Source organism: Apis laboriosa, unplaced genomic scaffold (genome assembly GCF_014066325.1).
Source record: "Apis laboriosa isolate Shangri-la unplaced genomic scaffold, ASM1406632v1 scaffold18_cov149, whole genome shotgun sequence".
Classification (NCBI taxonomy): domain Eukaryota; kingdom Metazoa; phylum Arthropoda; class Insecta; order Hymenoptera; family Apidae; genus Apis; species Apis laboriosa.
The window spans coordinates 971232-987654 of record NW_025222233.1 but is presented as its reverse complement, the minus strand read 5'-3'; the positions used below and the strand labels follow the sequence as shown (position 1 = coordinate 987654).

The 16423-nt window shown below is 25.0% G+C and overlaps 2 protein-coding genes across 10 annotated transcripts; both read left to right on the top strand.

Moving 5' to 3' along the window:
* Nucleotides 1–615: 615 nt before the first annotated feature.
* LOC122711836 (kinesin-related protein 4-like) lies at nucleotides 616–6472 on the top strand. 3 transcript variants are annotated; one of them, XR_006346208.1, is made up of 6 exons: nucleotides 616–1066; nucleotides 1398–2255; nucleotides 2335–2466; nucleotides 2549–3894; nucleotides 5439–6173; nucleotides 6363–6472. XR_006346208.1 is itself a non-coding variant. In XM_043930956.1 (4 exons), exons 1-4 carry the CDS (start codon nucleotides 715–717, stop codon nucleotides 3817–3819), a joined length of 2613 nt encoding a protein of 870 aa, XP_043786891.1. In that variant the 5' UTR covers nucleotides 616–714; the 3' UTR covers nucleotides 3820–4255. The 3 variants fall into 3 exon arrangements, 1 of the variants encoding a protein (XP_043786891.1); XR_006346207.1 differs by having other exon boundaries at nucleotides 5439–6466; XM_043930956.1 differs by lacking the exons at nucleotides 5439–6173; nucleotides 6363–6472 and having other exon boundaries at nucleotides 2549–4255.
* Nucleotides 6473–6934: 462 nt separating this feature from the next.
* LOC122711969 (cryptochrome-1) lies at nucleotides 6935–15117 on the top strand. Of its 7 annotated transcripts, none has more exons than XM_043931202.1 (12): nucleotides 6935–7410; nucleotides 8484–8634; nucleotides 9948–10466; nucleotides 10581–10832; nucleotides 11094–11278; nucleotides 11382–11611; nucleotides 11771–11938; nucleotides 13859–13999; nucleotides 14181–14332; nucleotides 14483–14685; nucleotides 14778–14804; nucleotides 14887–15117. In XM_043931202.1, exons 3-12 carry the CDS (start codon nucleotides 10255–10257, stop codon nucleotides 15036–15038), a joined length of 1722 nt encoding a protein of 573 aa, XP_043787137.1. In that variant the 5' UTR covers nucleotides 6935–7410; nucleotides 8484–8634; nucleotides 9948–10254; the 3' UTR covers nucleotides 15039–15117. The 7 variants fall into 7 exon arrangements, with proteins under 7 accessions (XP_043787137.1, XP_043787136.1, XP_043787135.1 ...); XM_043931201.1 differs by having other exon boundaries at nucleotides 9847–10466; XM_043931200.1 differs by having other exon boundaries at nucleotides 9566–10466.
* Nucleotides 15118–16423: the final 1306 nt, after the last annotated feature.

Genomic DNA, 16423 nt, shown 5'->3' with positions numbered 1-16423 from the left:
AAATATAATATTATATTCTAAAAAGAATAAAATATATTTTTTCAATTATGATACATTTAGAAAAAAAATAATATATTTATGTTGAATTTTCTTTAATAATTTTATACATTATTATTGTATTTAATTATGAATATGCAATTCATTTAATATTAAAAATTTTATTAAGTTATTACATATTGTTAAACTATTATACATATTTATCAATTGATGAAATTCCCTAGAAAATTAAATTTAAGTAATTAAATATGAAAGATTTTACGAATATTTTTTAAAAATATATTTTAAATTTTATAAAAATTCTTCAAAAGATATTGATAAATTTAAATGTTTATTTATATTTATGATTATGATTTTGAAAAATTAAAATTTCTAATTTTATTTCTATATTTGTATATTTATAAAATAATTTTTACTTTTTATTTACTTTTTTTCATTTTTAAATTGTTAATAATTGTTCAATCTCAATTTTGTTATTGTGCTATAGCTAATATTATTTCATTACTATAAAATATTAATTAAAATATTAAGAAAAATAATTAAAAATTTATATATAGAATATAAAATGATATTTAATCCATTACATTTATCTGCGCATATTTATTTATAAAAGATCCATAAATCAGATTAGTCTGCTTGAATGTTCCATGTAGTAAGAGAACCACGGTTCTCGAAGTGATGTGATGATTGTTATGTTTCTTTAAAGAATATGGCAAGATGGCGACATATTTGAAGCGAACGTCAAAATTGTTTGATACTTCTTTGACACGATCATCAGTAGATATTAGTCTTAGAGATTTAATATGTCCAGTATGCCGAAGTATTCTAATTGAACCAGTAACATTGCCGTGCACACACAATCTTTGTTTAAAATGTTTAAAAGGTACATTCGAACACAATAGCTTGAGTTGTCCTCTGTGTAGAATACGAGTCGGTTCTTGGCTACGTACAGCAACGAAGACTGAAACATTAGTTAATAACAGTCTTTGGGAATTAATTCAAACTAAATTTTCTAAAGAAGTTGAAAATAAATATAACGGTGACGATAGAAGTGTCGATTTGGATGCTGGTAAGTTTCCAGTAAGACAAGATAAACAAATGTATCATAACCTCTTTAAGAAATCAAGTTGTATATTATAATTTTAATTCATATAAAAATATATAAAATATACTTGCATAAATACATATAATATTGATATTATAATAATTATATGATTTTTAAATGAAAAAATAATGCATAGAAATATTTTATTTCTGTGTTACTTGTATTTATTGATAATTAAGAAAATATTATTTGAATGTTATTTAAATTTAGATTTATAATATAATATATTGTATAAATATGTAAATACAATAATATATAAAACAAATGTAATATATAAATTATTTTTCTCATACAGACTATACTGGTACTAATAAAATACTTAGTGCAGCTGGAGAAATTCGACAGGAATATGAAGTGCAACTTCAAATGGCCGAGGAAGAAATACGATGTCAAAGAAAAGCTGAACAGATAGCCAGTGAAACTTTAATTCGCAAAATTCAGGAGGAAGAGCAACAACAAAAACTAGCTCAATTAACTCAAGATCAATTACTTGCTAAATCTTTAGTAAAGAAACAACTCGAAGACAAACACAAAGAAGTATCTAAATATAAAAATTCTTTAAATGTATCTAATACTTCTCATAATTCAAAATTTAATGTTGCTACTATGACTGAAATTAATTCATGTAAACTGCAGCCTCATGGTTCAAAGTATGAAAAAGCATCTCTTTTAGAGTCTCAAGATAATTCTGGATTAAGAAGATCAAATATTGCATTAATTTCTAAAATTCGTGCAGAAAGATATGTATCTAATATAAAAAATAATATAGATTTGTCTAGTACATGCAATGATTCTACAAGTAAATTTTGTTGTCAAAAAACTATACCTGTATATAATACTATTTCAAGAACTTTAAAACATCAAACAGCAGCCAAAATAATAGAACCTTGTATTTCAAAATGTTCCATGGAACCGAGAACATCTATTTCAAAAATATATGGTACTCAAAGTAAAGAAGAGTTGCATGTACCAAATGATATTGTGAACAATAAAAAAAAAAGCTTAAGTGTAGAAGTTTGTGTATCTTCGGGAGATGATGATGAAAGAATGGGAAGTGCCGATAGTCACGATAGTCATGATAGCATTAATCAAGAAATTCATCATTTTAAACCTATTAAAGCTATGCCAAGAACACCATTAAAAATGTCTACAGGTTAAATCATATTTTATATATATATATACGTACAATAAATTTCAAATTTTTTTAAATAATTTGAACAATTATATTACAGATGGAAGACAAATAGATCCAAAACTAATTAGAGTTGTTCCTATACTTAAAAGAATATCTAATGTTATACCTAAACCTCCATCTCAAATTCATTTAAAACGAATTATTGGATGTTCTTGGAGTGCATTTCGAGGTAATTTTATACTTAAAATATAGTTTTTATAAAACTTAAAAAATTATAAACAAAAAGCATAATTATATTTTTTATATTATAGGTAAAACTAAACAGAGCTTTAAAGAGAAAGATGTATATAAAGAAGACATTGAACAAATGCCATCAACATCTTGTAATCAATCGCAAATTATCGTTAATAAAACAACAAAATTTCAAACTCATGATAATATTCATAAACTCGAATATATTTCGGATTTATCATTTGATTCTAATAAGAATTATGCTAAGAATGTAAATATAATTAATGGTACTAAGATCAGTAAAAAGTTAATGTTAGAAGAAAATAGAGACATTAGAAAAGTACAAAAATCTTGGAAATCTCATATTAGAAATGGTATGGTATGTAAATCTAAACGACAAAAAACTTTATGGACTAAAAAAGATATTAAGATTGCAACAAATACAAAATATATGAATGATATCGAAATGAAAAATATAAGTTCTCCATCTACATTTTGCAATGAAAAATCTGAGATACAGGAAGAAGATGAAATAACAATGGAAAATATTGCGGAACGAATAAAGAAAAGAAAAATAAATACAGATAAAAAGAAAACTAATACAATATCTTCTTCATATTCAGATTTAAAAATTACTAGAAGAGACACAAAGGAATTATGTAGAAAAGAAGAATTTGAATACAAGATGTCAAATGATGTTCCTGTTACAATACAAAAAAGGAATAGAACTAAGTTTACAAAAACTGCCTTACCGAAATCAAAACAGCGAAGGATACGTTCAACAAAACAATCTATTACAGAAAATTCTGGAAAAAGTGACACTTCTATAAGATTAAGCTGTCGGATTAGCAATTCAGAATTAAGAAAAACAACACGAAAGATAAAACAAACTAATATTTCTATAAATAATGGAACAGATATAATGTATGAGAATATGGATAGTAATAATTGTAATTCATCTGAATCTTGCATTGAAATGCAAGAACGTATATCAAAAAATAATAATAGTACTGAAACAAATACAATCATAGAGAAAAATGTTCTTTCGGATGAAGAGATCATTAAAGAACAAGAACGAATGGAAAGATTAGTTATACAAGAAAAAGAAGATTTTGAATTAGCTCAAAGATTGCAAGCGAAATTTGATGAGATGGAAGGAATAGCTGGTCGAACCAGGCGATCTAAAAAAGCAATTGAGAATGAAACGATTGAGTTAGATTTGTATAAAATCGATACTAGAAGAAATGTACAAAAAGCAATGAATTCGCATACTGCCAAGTCATCAGTTATCAATCATACTATAAATACCGAGACTAAAAAACGTGGTAGACCTCCAAAACGTGTAAAATAATCTATCAGCATTGGTCGTTATGTCGGCAAACCGCGAACCTTCCAAATGGATGTTCCTATAAATTATAAAAAAAAGGTTTGAATTTCTCTTTTATATATTGTACAATATTTTATCTATATTAATCAAATTATTTGCGTGGCTTGACATGCGTACCTGGATATATTAATACGATAAGGAACAAAGAACAAAAAGTTTTAATACATTCAGATATGTTCAATAAATATACGCATATGTTTTATAACATATTTTACTTCATTTAATGTTAAAAGTTAAAAAATTATAACTTAAACAAAATAATAAGCTATTTTGAAAAAGCAAAAAATGTTTTTCAAAGCAAAAAATGTTTTTCAAAGCAAAAAAAAAATTTTCAAGCTTTTATTCTTTGTTCTTTTTAAATTGTACAATAATAGGAAACAAATTTGACTGATTCAAAAGATACACATTTTGAGATTAAAATTATAGCTTTAAAAAAAATCATTCTCTTTAGAACCAATATATATATAAAATAAATATTAGTATCATATTTTTAATAAGATAAGATTATTCGTTTTATGAAAAATAAAATAATTATTGCAATTTAGTGTCATATTTGAAATATTATTATCTCTTACATAAAAACAGGAGAAAGTAGCTATAATATAAATTTTCATTATTGAACAAGATTAACATATGTTTCATAGATCATTTTTTTATGCCTCAATTTTTTATATATTATTAATAATGATGAAAATTATAAGTAAAAATATATATTAATATAAAATAATTAATAATCATAAACATGTCTTTTCAATCTTAATTTTTTTTTAATTTTTTTGGTTGCTTATTAAATTTCACAAATAGACATGTTTTTTTTGTAAATTTTTCAATAAAAAAAATTAATTTTACACACACGCACGCACGCACGCACGCGCGCGCGCGCACACGCACACACACCACACATACACATACATACACACACACACACACACACACACACACACACACACCACACAAGTATTTTTGTTAAACGTACTTACTTAGCGACATTTCATACTTTCTCTTTTTTATTCCTTTCATTGTTTTCTTTATAATATTTTTCCATATTTTTCATTGTCTTTTTCTCTTTTTATCATGAAGATGTATGTATGTATATATATATATATACACGCGCGCGCGCGCACACACACACACATATATATATTACATTTATATATATATATAAAAATTGGATAATTGTACTGAATGAATAATTTGCTATTCATCTCTATCACAAAGGATTCTCTTTGATCTCGAAACAAATAATATATTTATTTATGATCTTTTTTTCTTTCACTCACTTTCATATATTCAATAAAATATAAAAAAAAAAAATCAAAACCAAACTACATTCGAATTAAGAATTGATTCCATTATTCTATCCCGGTTTCAATTTTTGAGCATTTATCCAATTTTTGTATAAAAATTTATAATGATCATAAATCTTTGATCAAAAATAGCACTATTACTGAATTTTATACATTAGATATACAAAAACAAAAAAAGAAATATTGTAACTATAAATTATATAAATTGATTTAAAAATTTTGAACATAATATATTATTGTTTATTAATTGTTATTTAGATTTTTTTTCGTTTATAGATATGAACGAATTAATAACATTGACGGAAATTATTTTTGATGAATAACATATGGAAATAAAAATGGATATAAGAAATAGATGAAAAATATATAAAGAGAATTGAAAAACAATTTTGTAAAGGCATATGTTATTAAGTGCTTCAACGCTAGTTATATGGCGTCATAATTTGTTGTTACACAACAATAGGGTAATATGCGCCAAATTTACACCTCATTAAATTTATTTCATACTCCGTCAATAGTGATAGTCTTTCACTTTTATATATATGATTAAATATCGTATATACTCTAGTAGAATACGATTTTGAAAAAAATTGAATTGAGATTGTTCTGAATACAATTCATCGGGCAATCATACTAAAAATACGCATTGATAGAATTTCAAAATAAGAGATGTATGGGATAAATTAAATAAAATATAAGATTTATGAATGTAGAAAGAAAATATTTACATATAGGTTACATACAAATAATATTGTCAAATAATATGTATCAATAAATAAGATATAGTATGTATAGCCTCGATCCAAAAATAAACGGATAGAATAATTAAACAGAAAAATTAACAAAAGAATAGAATAATATAATGGCGGTGAGCGATATGAATTTTTAAAAAGTCATTTTTATATGCATCGCATGCGGATACAAATAATGTATCGAAAGTAATGGAAAGGAAGCAATTATCGAGTACTATTCTTTCTGATACCTTTTATGTATCAATACGAATAAACAAATGTAATTATTCTAAATAGCATTTCTCCTTATACTTACACTTATGAATAATTTTTTAAATATCTTAATTAAAATGTTATGTTCATGCATAGTTTGAACATTATTAATTTTGTAATATTAAATTTAAATTAAATGAGATGGAAACAAAATTGAAATTTATAGCTAAATAAATAGAAAAATATTTGTTTGTAGAATTGATATGATCGATATATCATTATTGAATCAGCTGTGTTGCGTTACATCATCGATCTATAATATGTATTGAAAAAAATGGTAATGCGTATGCGCGTAACAATTCGGTCAAGGTTATTTTACAGGTAAATATCCTAAGAGATTTATATAATGAATTTTCATAGAAGTTACATTCTTTTCTGTAGATTAGTAAGAAAAAAAAAGACGTGATAGATTTTCAAATATTTTTCATAAAATAAAAATGATTCACGATAAGTATATATAAATATATATATATATATATATATATATATATAAGTCAAAATAAGAATCTTCAATTTTACTTAATCTTTGTTTCTTATTTAAAATCAATCAAACCATTTTCATGTTAAATCATAAAATAATAGTCAATAGCAAATAATAATGATTATAAATTTTTTTGATAGTTTATTGCATCAATCATAAATATGATAATAATAAAATTGTATGCATTCTCTGAAAAATATTTCAGTAAGTATAATTGATTAAATAATATTATAAAACATAATATATTTAATCAAAAGATGGTAGAATGAATCAGAAGTAGAATGTGAATGTAAAGATAAAAAAGAAAAAAAATAGTAAGATAAAAGAAAATAATGATATATGTATAGAAGAAGCGTATAAAACCACGACGGGTGCAACGTGACCGAGAAACCACGTGATTGAATTAGCCAATTGCAAGGTACGCGGGTATGCTGTCACGTTGCATTCGGCGTGGCTCACATTCCCCTTGCTCTTACAGCCTATCTCTCCTGCTCTATGTCTGCTGAACAAGTTGTATGCTGGCATATGCGAGCAATACTGCTGTTTCTTGTATTTCGCGTCAATATTTATTCGTTACAAATTCATTAGTGTATTATTATATTATTCGATCTCTGTAATCTTTACACGATCATTTAATTATTGGAAAATATAAAACATTGAACCGAGTGTGTATGTTGCTACTTCAAGTTGCGATTAGATCAGTGCATCGAATAAGGAACAACGATATTCGGATATATTGCAATGTCTATACATGCTCACAATTGTAAGTACATATATTTTTTTCATTTTTTTGTGTTTTTTCCATAATATTCTTTATTTTTATTCCATGCTAATTTTGAATTTAATATAATTTCATATTTTTATTAGTGTCGATAAATTATATTTTTTACCTTTATTTGAATCATTTTAAACTGTATGTTCTTTTTATCTTTTACCCATTGTCAAATCGATAATTCTTGTTAATAAATAATTATTTTATGATCTAATAATTTTCATTTTCTTCAATAAAAAATGTTATAATGTTAATGATGATAAGAAAAAAAAATAATTATTCGTATAAAATTTTGTGCGGAATAATGACTTGTTAAAAATAAATAATATTTAAATAAATTTTAATAATTCGTGCCATTTTTTTAATATCCGAAAGATTTTTTTTTATTAATTTAAATATCAATTGATTATATATATTAATATATATATTAATATATTATATTGTACATACATTATTTATATATATTATGTGTATTTTAATTCGGTTGTTTATTTATTTATATTTTTTTATTTTTATTCGATATTTAAATTTTTAAATATTGCTATCATTTATAATAAAAAGTTTTCTTAAATAAAATTGCTTATTAGAAGAAAAAAATATCAAAAATTATCGAAAAACAAATGTCATTGATATAAGATAAAATGTGATGTTTTCTGTTTTATCGACGGCATAATAATTTTAGATATATAGATTTGTAATAATTATATTACAATTTATTAAAAAAAAACCAATTGTCAATATTTTTTTTTCATATTATATTATTGTATTATTATATTTGTATTTAATTTCATAATACAATACATTATTTGATATATTTTAATGATTATTTTATATTTTCAAACATATAAATTACGAAATCATTATTGATATTATTTAATTAATAATTATATAAAATATTTTAATTATATAAAAAATTTCTAAAGGATTTCATACAACAAGTTTATAAAATTATATAGATTTTTAAAAATAATAATTTGAAATGTATTTGTAAATTCGTAATTTTAAAGTTAGAATTTAATAGTTTCGTAGTTTGTTATTGCTGATGCTGTTGGTTCTTATCGCAGTAAATCGAATTGGAAACCTATCTTTGGAGACGTGCACCCTGACATTTCATAACGATATCGATAATTGATTGATTATTGAAATCAATTTTAAAAAAGATAGAGAAAAAGTGATAAGGAAGCTATTCACAAAATTTTATGTTCCGAGAAACAGGTATTATAATTACATAATTATATAATAAATGTCTATATTCGTGCATGACCAGGAATGAATGCTAGTTACGTGAATCAACTTGAAATTAATTTATAGTTAGTTAAATTGAATAAGATAAAAATTTTAATGTCATATTGCACATTATGTCATTGATAAATATTATTTCACTTTTTTATTATAAAAAGAATAAATGCAAGAATATAGGTATGTAAATTATTAGATAAATAAAATAAATAAAGATGTATAACAGATAAATAAAATAAATAATAGTTGATAATAGTCATAGACACGATACAATAATTTCAAAATCTATAAATTTTTCAACTTTTTTTCATAATTTTTTAATAAATCAATAAATAATCCATTCATATTTTCGTATTTGTCAATTGTTACTTTCTTCTGAAGAAAGCATTTAAGAAGAAAATAAATATGTACGGACAGAGGAATTACGTTCGCATAAAATTTTGCAAATGTAAGCGTAAAATAGTAACGTAAGCACGATAAACTAAACTATTACTATCAATTTCCTTTTTGTATAGTATGTATTATTAAATATACATATATTTATATTCTCGCATCTTATGTGGAATAGAGAAAAGTGTGCAGTAGAATCAACCGTAATACATCATATATTAGCTATTATATACAGTAGAAGTATTGAAGATGTATCAACCATTGAAATTATAATATACAATTATATGACTTACATACTTATGTGTATATATATATATATATATATATCAGGGCATCGACTTATCGTTTCTTTTTTCATTTCTTTTGTCTTTGAAAATATATTTATGCAAAATTCAAATCAAATTAAATCAAATCAATCTTTCCATTGCACATTTGTAAATTATTTGATACATATATTCATATAAATGATTATATATTTACGAAACAAAATTAAATTTTTTTCAAAAATATTTTCCAGTATATATTTCAACATTGAGCTTCTCTTCGTTCTTCGCCTCCTTATCTTGCTCTGTTTAGAGAATTTCTATTTGATGTGGGAAATTATTAACGCTTAAAGAAGAATAAAAGATTTTAGAAATGTAATTAAAAAAAGAGAAAAGTGAGAAAAAAAAATAAGAAAAGAATAAGAAAATGCTGAAATTATCGGAATCGTTACAAAGAAGATATATAATCATGCGCAATATGTATCAAGGACAAATGATCTTTGAGAGATACGAATTTTTTTTTTTTTATAAACAGGGAAAAATTTTAATGGAGTGAATGATCGATCATCCGGGGTCCCAATTTTAATGACTTAAACAATGATCTTTTGCTCGGCATGATCGATTTGATGATTATAGGGATTCAAGGAGAGACGCATCCTTCGAATTATATTTTTCTTAGAAAAGAAACAATAGAAGAAAAACGAAAAGAAAGAAAAAGAAAAGAAAAAAGTGACAAAAAGATAAAGAAAATGCATTTATATGTATATACAAATGTGTGTGTGCGCGTGAAACAGTAAAATTGCACAGAGAAAAAGGAAAACATTTTTGTCGTTTAAAAACTTATTGCTAGTACAGTTGAATATGTTATATTGAAAAAAAAGAGTGGGAAGAATCAGAAGAAAAGGGAAACTATATTCAAAGGATATAAGACAAAAAGAGGAAAATGACGGGTAGTCGTAGTAGCGAAATAAATCCGAAAGAGGGATTGTATGATGAAGGTGGAAAACATACGGTCCATTGGTTTCGCAAAGGTCTCAGACTTCACGATAATCCTTCATTGAGGGAAGGTCTTGCTGGAGCTTCCACTTTCCGTTGCGTATTTGTTTTGGATCCATGGTTTGCTGGAAGCACTAACATTGGTATCAATAAATGGAGGTGAGTATATGTATTATTACAGTACATACATGAATTAAACAAATTTCTTTCGATCGATCGATTAAGAAATAATAAAATATTTCGAAAATATTTTTCAATTCGATTTGTCAACAGATTTTTGCTACAGTGCTTGGAAGATCTTGATTGTTCATTAAGAAAATTAAACTCTAGACTATTTGTGATACGAGGACAGCCGGCAGATGCTCTGCCGAAATTGTTTAAAGAATGGGGTACTACAAATCTGACTTTTGAAGAGGATCCAGAGCCATTCGGACGTGTCCGAGATCATAATATCTCGGCACTTTGTAAAGAGCTTGGTATTTCGGTAGTTCAAAAGGTCTCACATACTCTTTACAAATTGGATGAGTAAGTTTAAATATTTTCCTTTGACATTCGATTTTAAAATTTGTTTTTCTTCTTAATATTAATAATATTAATATTTATTATTAATAGATACGAGTATTTCTTTATTTTTTTAAAAAATACATTTGATTTTTTCATCTTTGTTAATTTCATTGCAAAATTATTACCTATGTTAACTGTTGCGTTATCAAACAGCATTATTGCAATTCTTATAATATTTGTTCGATCTATACATTACAAAATGATTATGGCTTATTGTTTTAGAATTATTGAGAGGAATGGTGATAAACCTCCGTTAACTTATCATCAATTTCAAACCGTCGTTGCCAGCATGGATCCTCCGGAACCACCAGTACCAACAGTTACTTCCGCTTGTGTAGGTTCGGCATATACTCCTTTGAAAGAAGATCATGACGATCATTATGGTGTACCGACGCTCGAAGAACTTGGTAAATCTATGCATTTATTTCTCATGTAAGAGCGAAAACAAAGAATATATAGAGGAAAAAAGAGAAATGACGCAATAAAGGAGTATATTCTAATAATTGATAGGTTTCGACACAGAAGGTCTCCTTCCACCTGTGTGGGTCGGAGGTGAAAGTGAAGCTCTGGCACGATTGGAACGGCATCTAGAGAGAAAAGCATGGGTGGCCAGTTTCGGAAGGCCAAAAATGACTCCGCAATCATTGTTGCCTAGTCAAACCGGTCTTTCACCTTATTTACGATTCGGATGTTTGAGCACTCGATTATTTTATTACCAACTCACTGATCTCTATAAGAAAGTACGATAATATTTTTTTATTTAAAACTATATAAATTGCAATGTACATGCATGCATAGATGAAAAAAAAGGACAATAACTCGATGATTAATTATTAATTTATCTACTTGATTAAAAGATTATAAAAGTTTGATTTATATTTTATGTTGACGATTTTTAGATAAAGAAAGCTGTACCGCCGCTTTCATTGCATGGCCAACTTTTATGGCGTGAATTTTTTTATTGCGCCGCAACGAAAAATCCAAATTTTGATCGTATGCAAGGTAATCCAATTTGCGTGCAAATTCCTTGGGATAAAAACGTTGAGGCACTCGCTAAATGGGCAAACGTGAGTGAATTTGAAATATTTTTATGTTTTGTAAATAGTAGAGATTGTGAATTTGAACGTATATTAAAATACATATACACGATATGCATATTATAATGCATATTAAGAATTTATGTTGATTATAAATTTATAATATTTTACGATTTTATAATTATAAAAATAATCTGAAAATAGAAGAATAATTATAAAAATAATCTGAAAATAGATAGTTTATAAAAATTTTATAAAATTTAATGTATTTATCTATTTTATTTGCTTTTTATATTACTTTTTTATATTATCATATGAATTAAATTTATTTTAATTATTTTTTAAATCTAATTATAATACTTTATTTATCTATTTTTATAATTATTTATTTAAACAATTTTAATATAAAAATATATAAAATGTATATCATAAAATTTTTAAGTAAAGTAATATACAGAATATATACTCAATAAAACAAAAATATATTTGTAAATGATATAATTTGATATAATATATATAAAATACGTTTCTTATAAATTAGACAAAAAAAGAAATAAAAATTTATGTATCTGTGGCGTCATCTCGTGTTTGGATCATGAAAGCTCCAATTCATTATTAGCGCAACAGAATGTGCAAGGAGGTATTTGTGACGTCATAAAAAAAAGAAACAATATTGTGCGAAAAGAATAGAAAAAAATATCCACTAATTTTGATTATGTGGCTTCTAATATTTGCAACTTCGAAAATGCTACATTAAAAGTTAATTAATTATTACTTTTTTATTATAAATTTCTATCTAATTTTAAGATTTATATCTTAAAGCTAGAATTTCATACAAGTTTCTCATATCAATTTTAATAAAATTTTTTTCAAATAATTACTTATTAACAATTAATACGTTATATATTAATTGATATGATTGACATATGATTGATATATGTGTAGTATATTTTTTATTAATTGCTTCTTATTATTTTTTTTTTTAAATACGAATATACACATATAAAATGTTATTTCTTTCTCTATTTTCATGTATAAATTTTATTCATAATTTTGCTATTGTTTAAATAAATAAATAAATTGTTTATCATTCGATTAATAGTAAATTAATATTTTGCATTCTCTATGATAATCGTTAAGAGATAATTAATTGAAAAAAAATTTCCTATTAAAATTAACACGAAAAACTTGTCTGAAGTACTAGCTTTAAAATGTGAATTCAAAAATATAGAAATTTTGAGTAGAAAACGAATAATTAATAAATTTTCCATGTGATGTTTTAAAGTGATGGGAAATGCTATATATTTCTCACATAATGTTCTCTTTATTTGTGACGTCACGAATACTTCCTTGCACATTCTGCTTTACTAGTAACAAATCGGATTTTCATGATCCAAACATGAGATGGCGCCACAAATATATAAACTTTTTATTTGCTTTCTTTGTCTAATTTATAGACAAAATTTACTTCATAATATTTATAAAAAAAAGAAAAAACGTAGCAGCAATTTTATATTTAGAAATAATTGTTTAAGAAATATAATAAATGAATTTGTTTAAGAAATATAATAAATGCTCTGAAAAGAGAAATTTATTCAAAAGTATCAAGAAAATTTTTATGGAAGAAAAAAAAAAAAATAAAAAATATAGAGATATAAAAAGATATCTATATATAATATAGATTGTATTTATATAAATACAAAAATATATTAAAAAACATATAAAAAGATGTATATATACGCTGAGAAATGCATATAACATTGTTATTGCATTGCAGGAATATATTATGTTAAACATTACAAATTGAAATTCGCTTTCATTTATTAAATGTATATGTTTACAGATATGTATAAAATAGAAAATTTTAATAAATAAACAATTCGTGGAGCATTCTTAATCTTTCATAAGAAAAGGAAAAGATTGTTTAAAAAATTGTTTTTCAAAAAACAGGGTCAGACGGGATTTCCTTGGATCGATGCAATAATGACTCAACTAAGAGAAGAAGGTTGGATACATCATTTGGCTAGACATGCAGTTGCTTGTTTCTTAACCAGAGGTGACCTTTGGATCTCCTGGGAAGAAGGAATGAAGGTAAAATGTCGTTTGTTGTTACTGGCATTTATTAACATATTAAAAAAGGTTAACGAACTCTTCAAGATATTGCATTATTTATTACGAAATTATTTCTGCTTGTTTATCTCGTCATGTTTCCTATTCGCATTGCATTCATTTGTAGAAATATATATATATATCTTCTTGAATCTTTTTCAAGGTATTTGATGAGCTGTTACTAGATGCTGATTGGTCAGTAAATGCAGGAATGTGGATGTGGTTGTCGTGTAGCTCTTTCTTTCAACAATTTTTTCACTGCTATTGTCCAGTAAGATTTGGCAGGAAAGCCGATCCGAATGGTGATTACATTAGGTAACTTTAATTAATTCTTATACGAAAATGGATTTATTTCTTATACGAAAATGGATAAATATTATATGATATTTGAACAATAGTAAAATAGTAAAATTAATAATTTAAATAATTTTTTATTTTTTTCTTTTGTATTCTATTTTGATATAGACGATATTTGCCAGTTTTGAAAAATTTTCCCACGAGATATATTCACGAACCATGGAATGCACCACTTAACGTGCAACGTGCAGCTAAATGTATCATTGGCAAAGACTATTCGTTACCAATGGTGAATCATAGCAAAAGTTCTAGAATTAACATTGAAAGAATGAAACAAGTTTATCAACAATTAAATAAATATCGTGGAAATGGTAAGTTCTTAATTAAATTTTAAATGGAATTTGAACGCTTAATATGATAAATTCTCGAATAATAAATATTATTCTTATCATTCTTATTATAGGAGTATCTCTTAAAGGAGAAACTGTTGGTGAGTAATATTTTCTCTCTTTTTCTTATACTTTTCATTTTTTTTTAATAAATTTACGATAGCCGGCATACGTAACAAGCAGCTTTTCGGCAAGGTTTACTGAATGCACTACCACCTCCATCAATGAAAGAAACTGAAGAAGAAAAAAAGAAAAAACAATCTCTGCCACCATCAGAAAATCAATCAAAAATGGAAATTCTTCCTAAGACGACGCAACGACAACACCATCATTAATAATCGGTTATATAATACGGAAATAACAATTTATTGATCCGGAAGAATGAAATTTCAATTATTTCTTATTTTTATTTAATTCATATTTATTTATTTATCTTCATCGACATTCAAATTTTGATCATTATGCTTCAATCATTTTAATTCTATTAAATTATTTGAAGAGCTATTTTCAACGAGATCGATAGCTGTCATCAATTTATTCAAATAATTACTTATATTTAAAAATAATACCAAAAATAATATTGAAAATATTAAAAATAAAATGATCACTGGAGGATAATGATGCGAATTTTATAATTTTGTTGTATATAATACATTTGTGTATATATCATAAATATAAATTTTTCATGCAAATTTACTTAATAATTGTTTCTTAACATCCTTCCAGATATATTGATCTTTAATACTTATCATAAGCGCGCGTGTATATGTGTATATGTATGTATATAAATGTATATCGGATAAAGAAGAATTAAAAATAATGATTTTCTACTTACCCCAATTTCATTGATATTTATTACAATAGAAAAAGATAAAAAAAAAAGATCTCAGTTAATTACTATGTAAAAAATAAAATTGACAATCAACTAATGAAATGAACAATTTGTTATAGAGTATGGACAAATATTATTATGAACACCAGCATTTTACTCATTTCAAATATTTATCCTTTTCTTTTCTTTTTCTTATTTGATAAGAATAAGTGTTAAAAGAAAGTTCAATTAACTGTAAATTACGAAAACAACTCGATGAAACATCTAATTGACATATTTTCTCGATCGTATATATTTATATGTATGATCATTCTTATGGCGTCATGTCAGAAATAATTTATATTCCTGGGATCATTTTTTTATTTTTTCATGTCAACAAATGATATATTTTTAGTGCCTATAGTACTTATAGTTTTACAGTACATTTCTCGTTAGATTTAAACAATTACAAATGAACATCCTCCAACACTCAAAGACGGAACCCTAATGTTTCTTTTTTTGCAAACTACCTTTCTCTCTGTTGTTCGCACGCCCATACACACGCATATACATACCACGCACACGGTTTTTTCCCACTTTCACTCATATTTACTATTCCTTTTTCTTTTTTCCCCTTTTCTCTTCATTTTTTCCTCGTTCACGCGTCTGCTTTTAAATTATAGATTCTTATTCTTCCTTGTTTCGCGTGTTTCTGGTATATGTTTTATAAACGCTTAGAGTATGTCTCATGGTATATTATCCATGCAACGCAAGAATAAAAAATTCGCGGATTTTTATGATCACGTTTATAATGTCTCCAAAATGCGTGGCGTTATCAATTGGCGCTTATTATTATTATTATATTCGGCCTTTTCAAGACAGATAAAATGTTTTTTTTCGTAAAAGAAA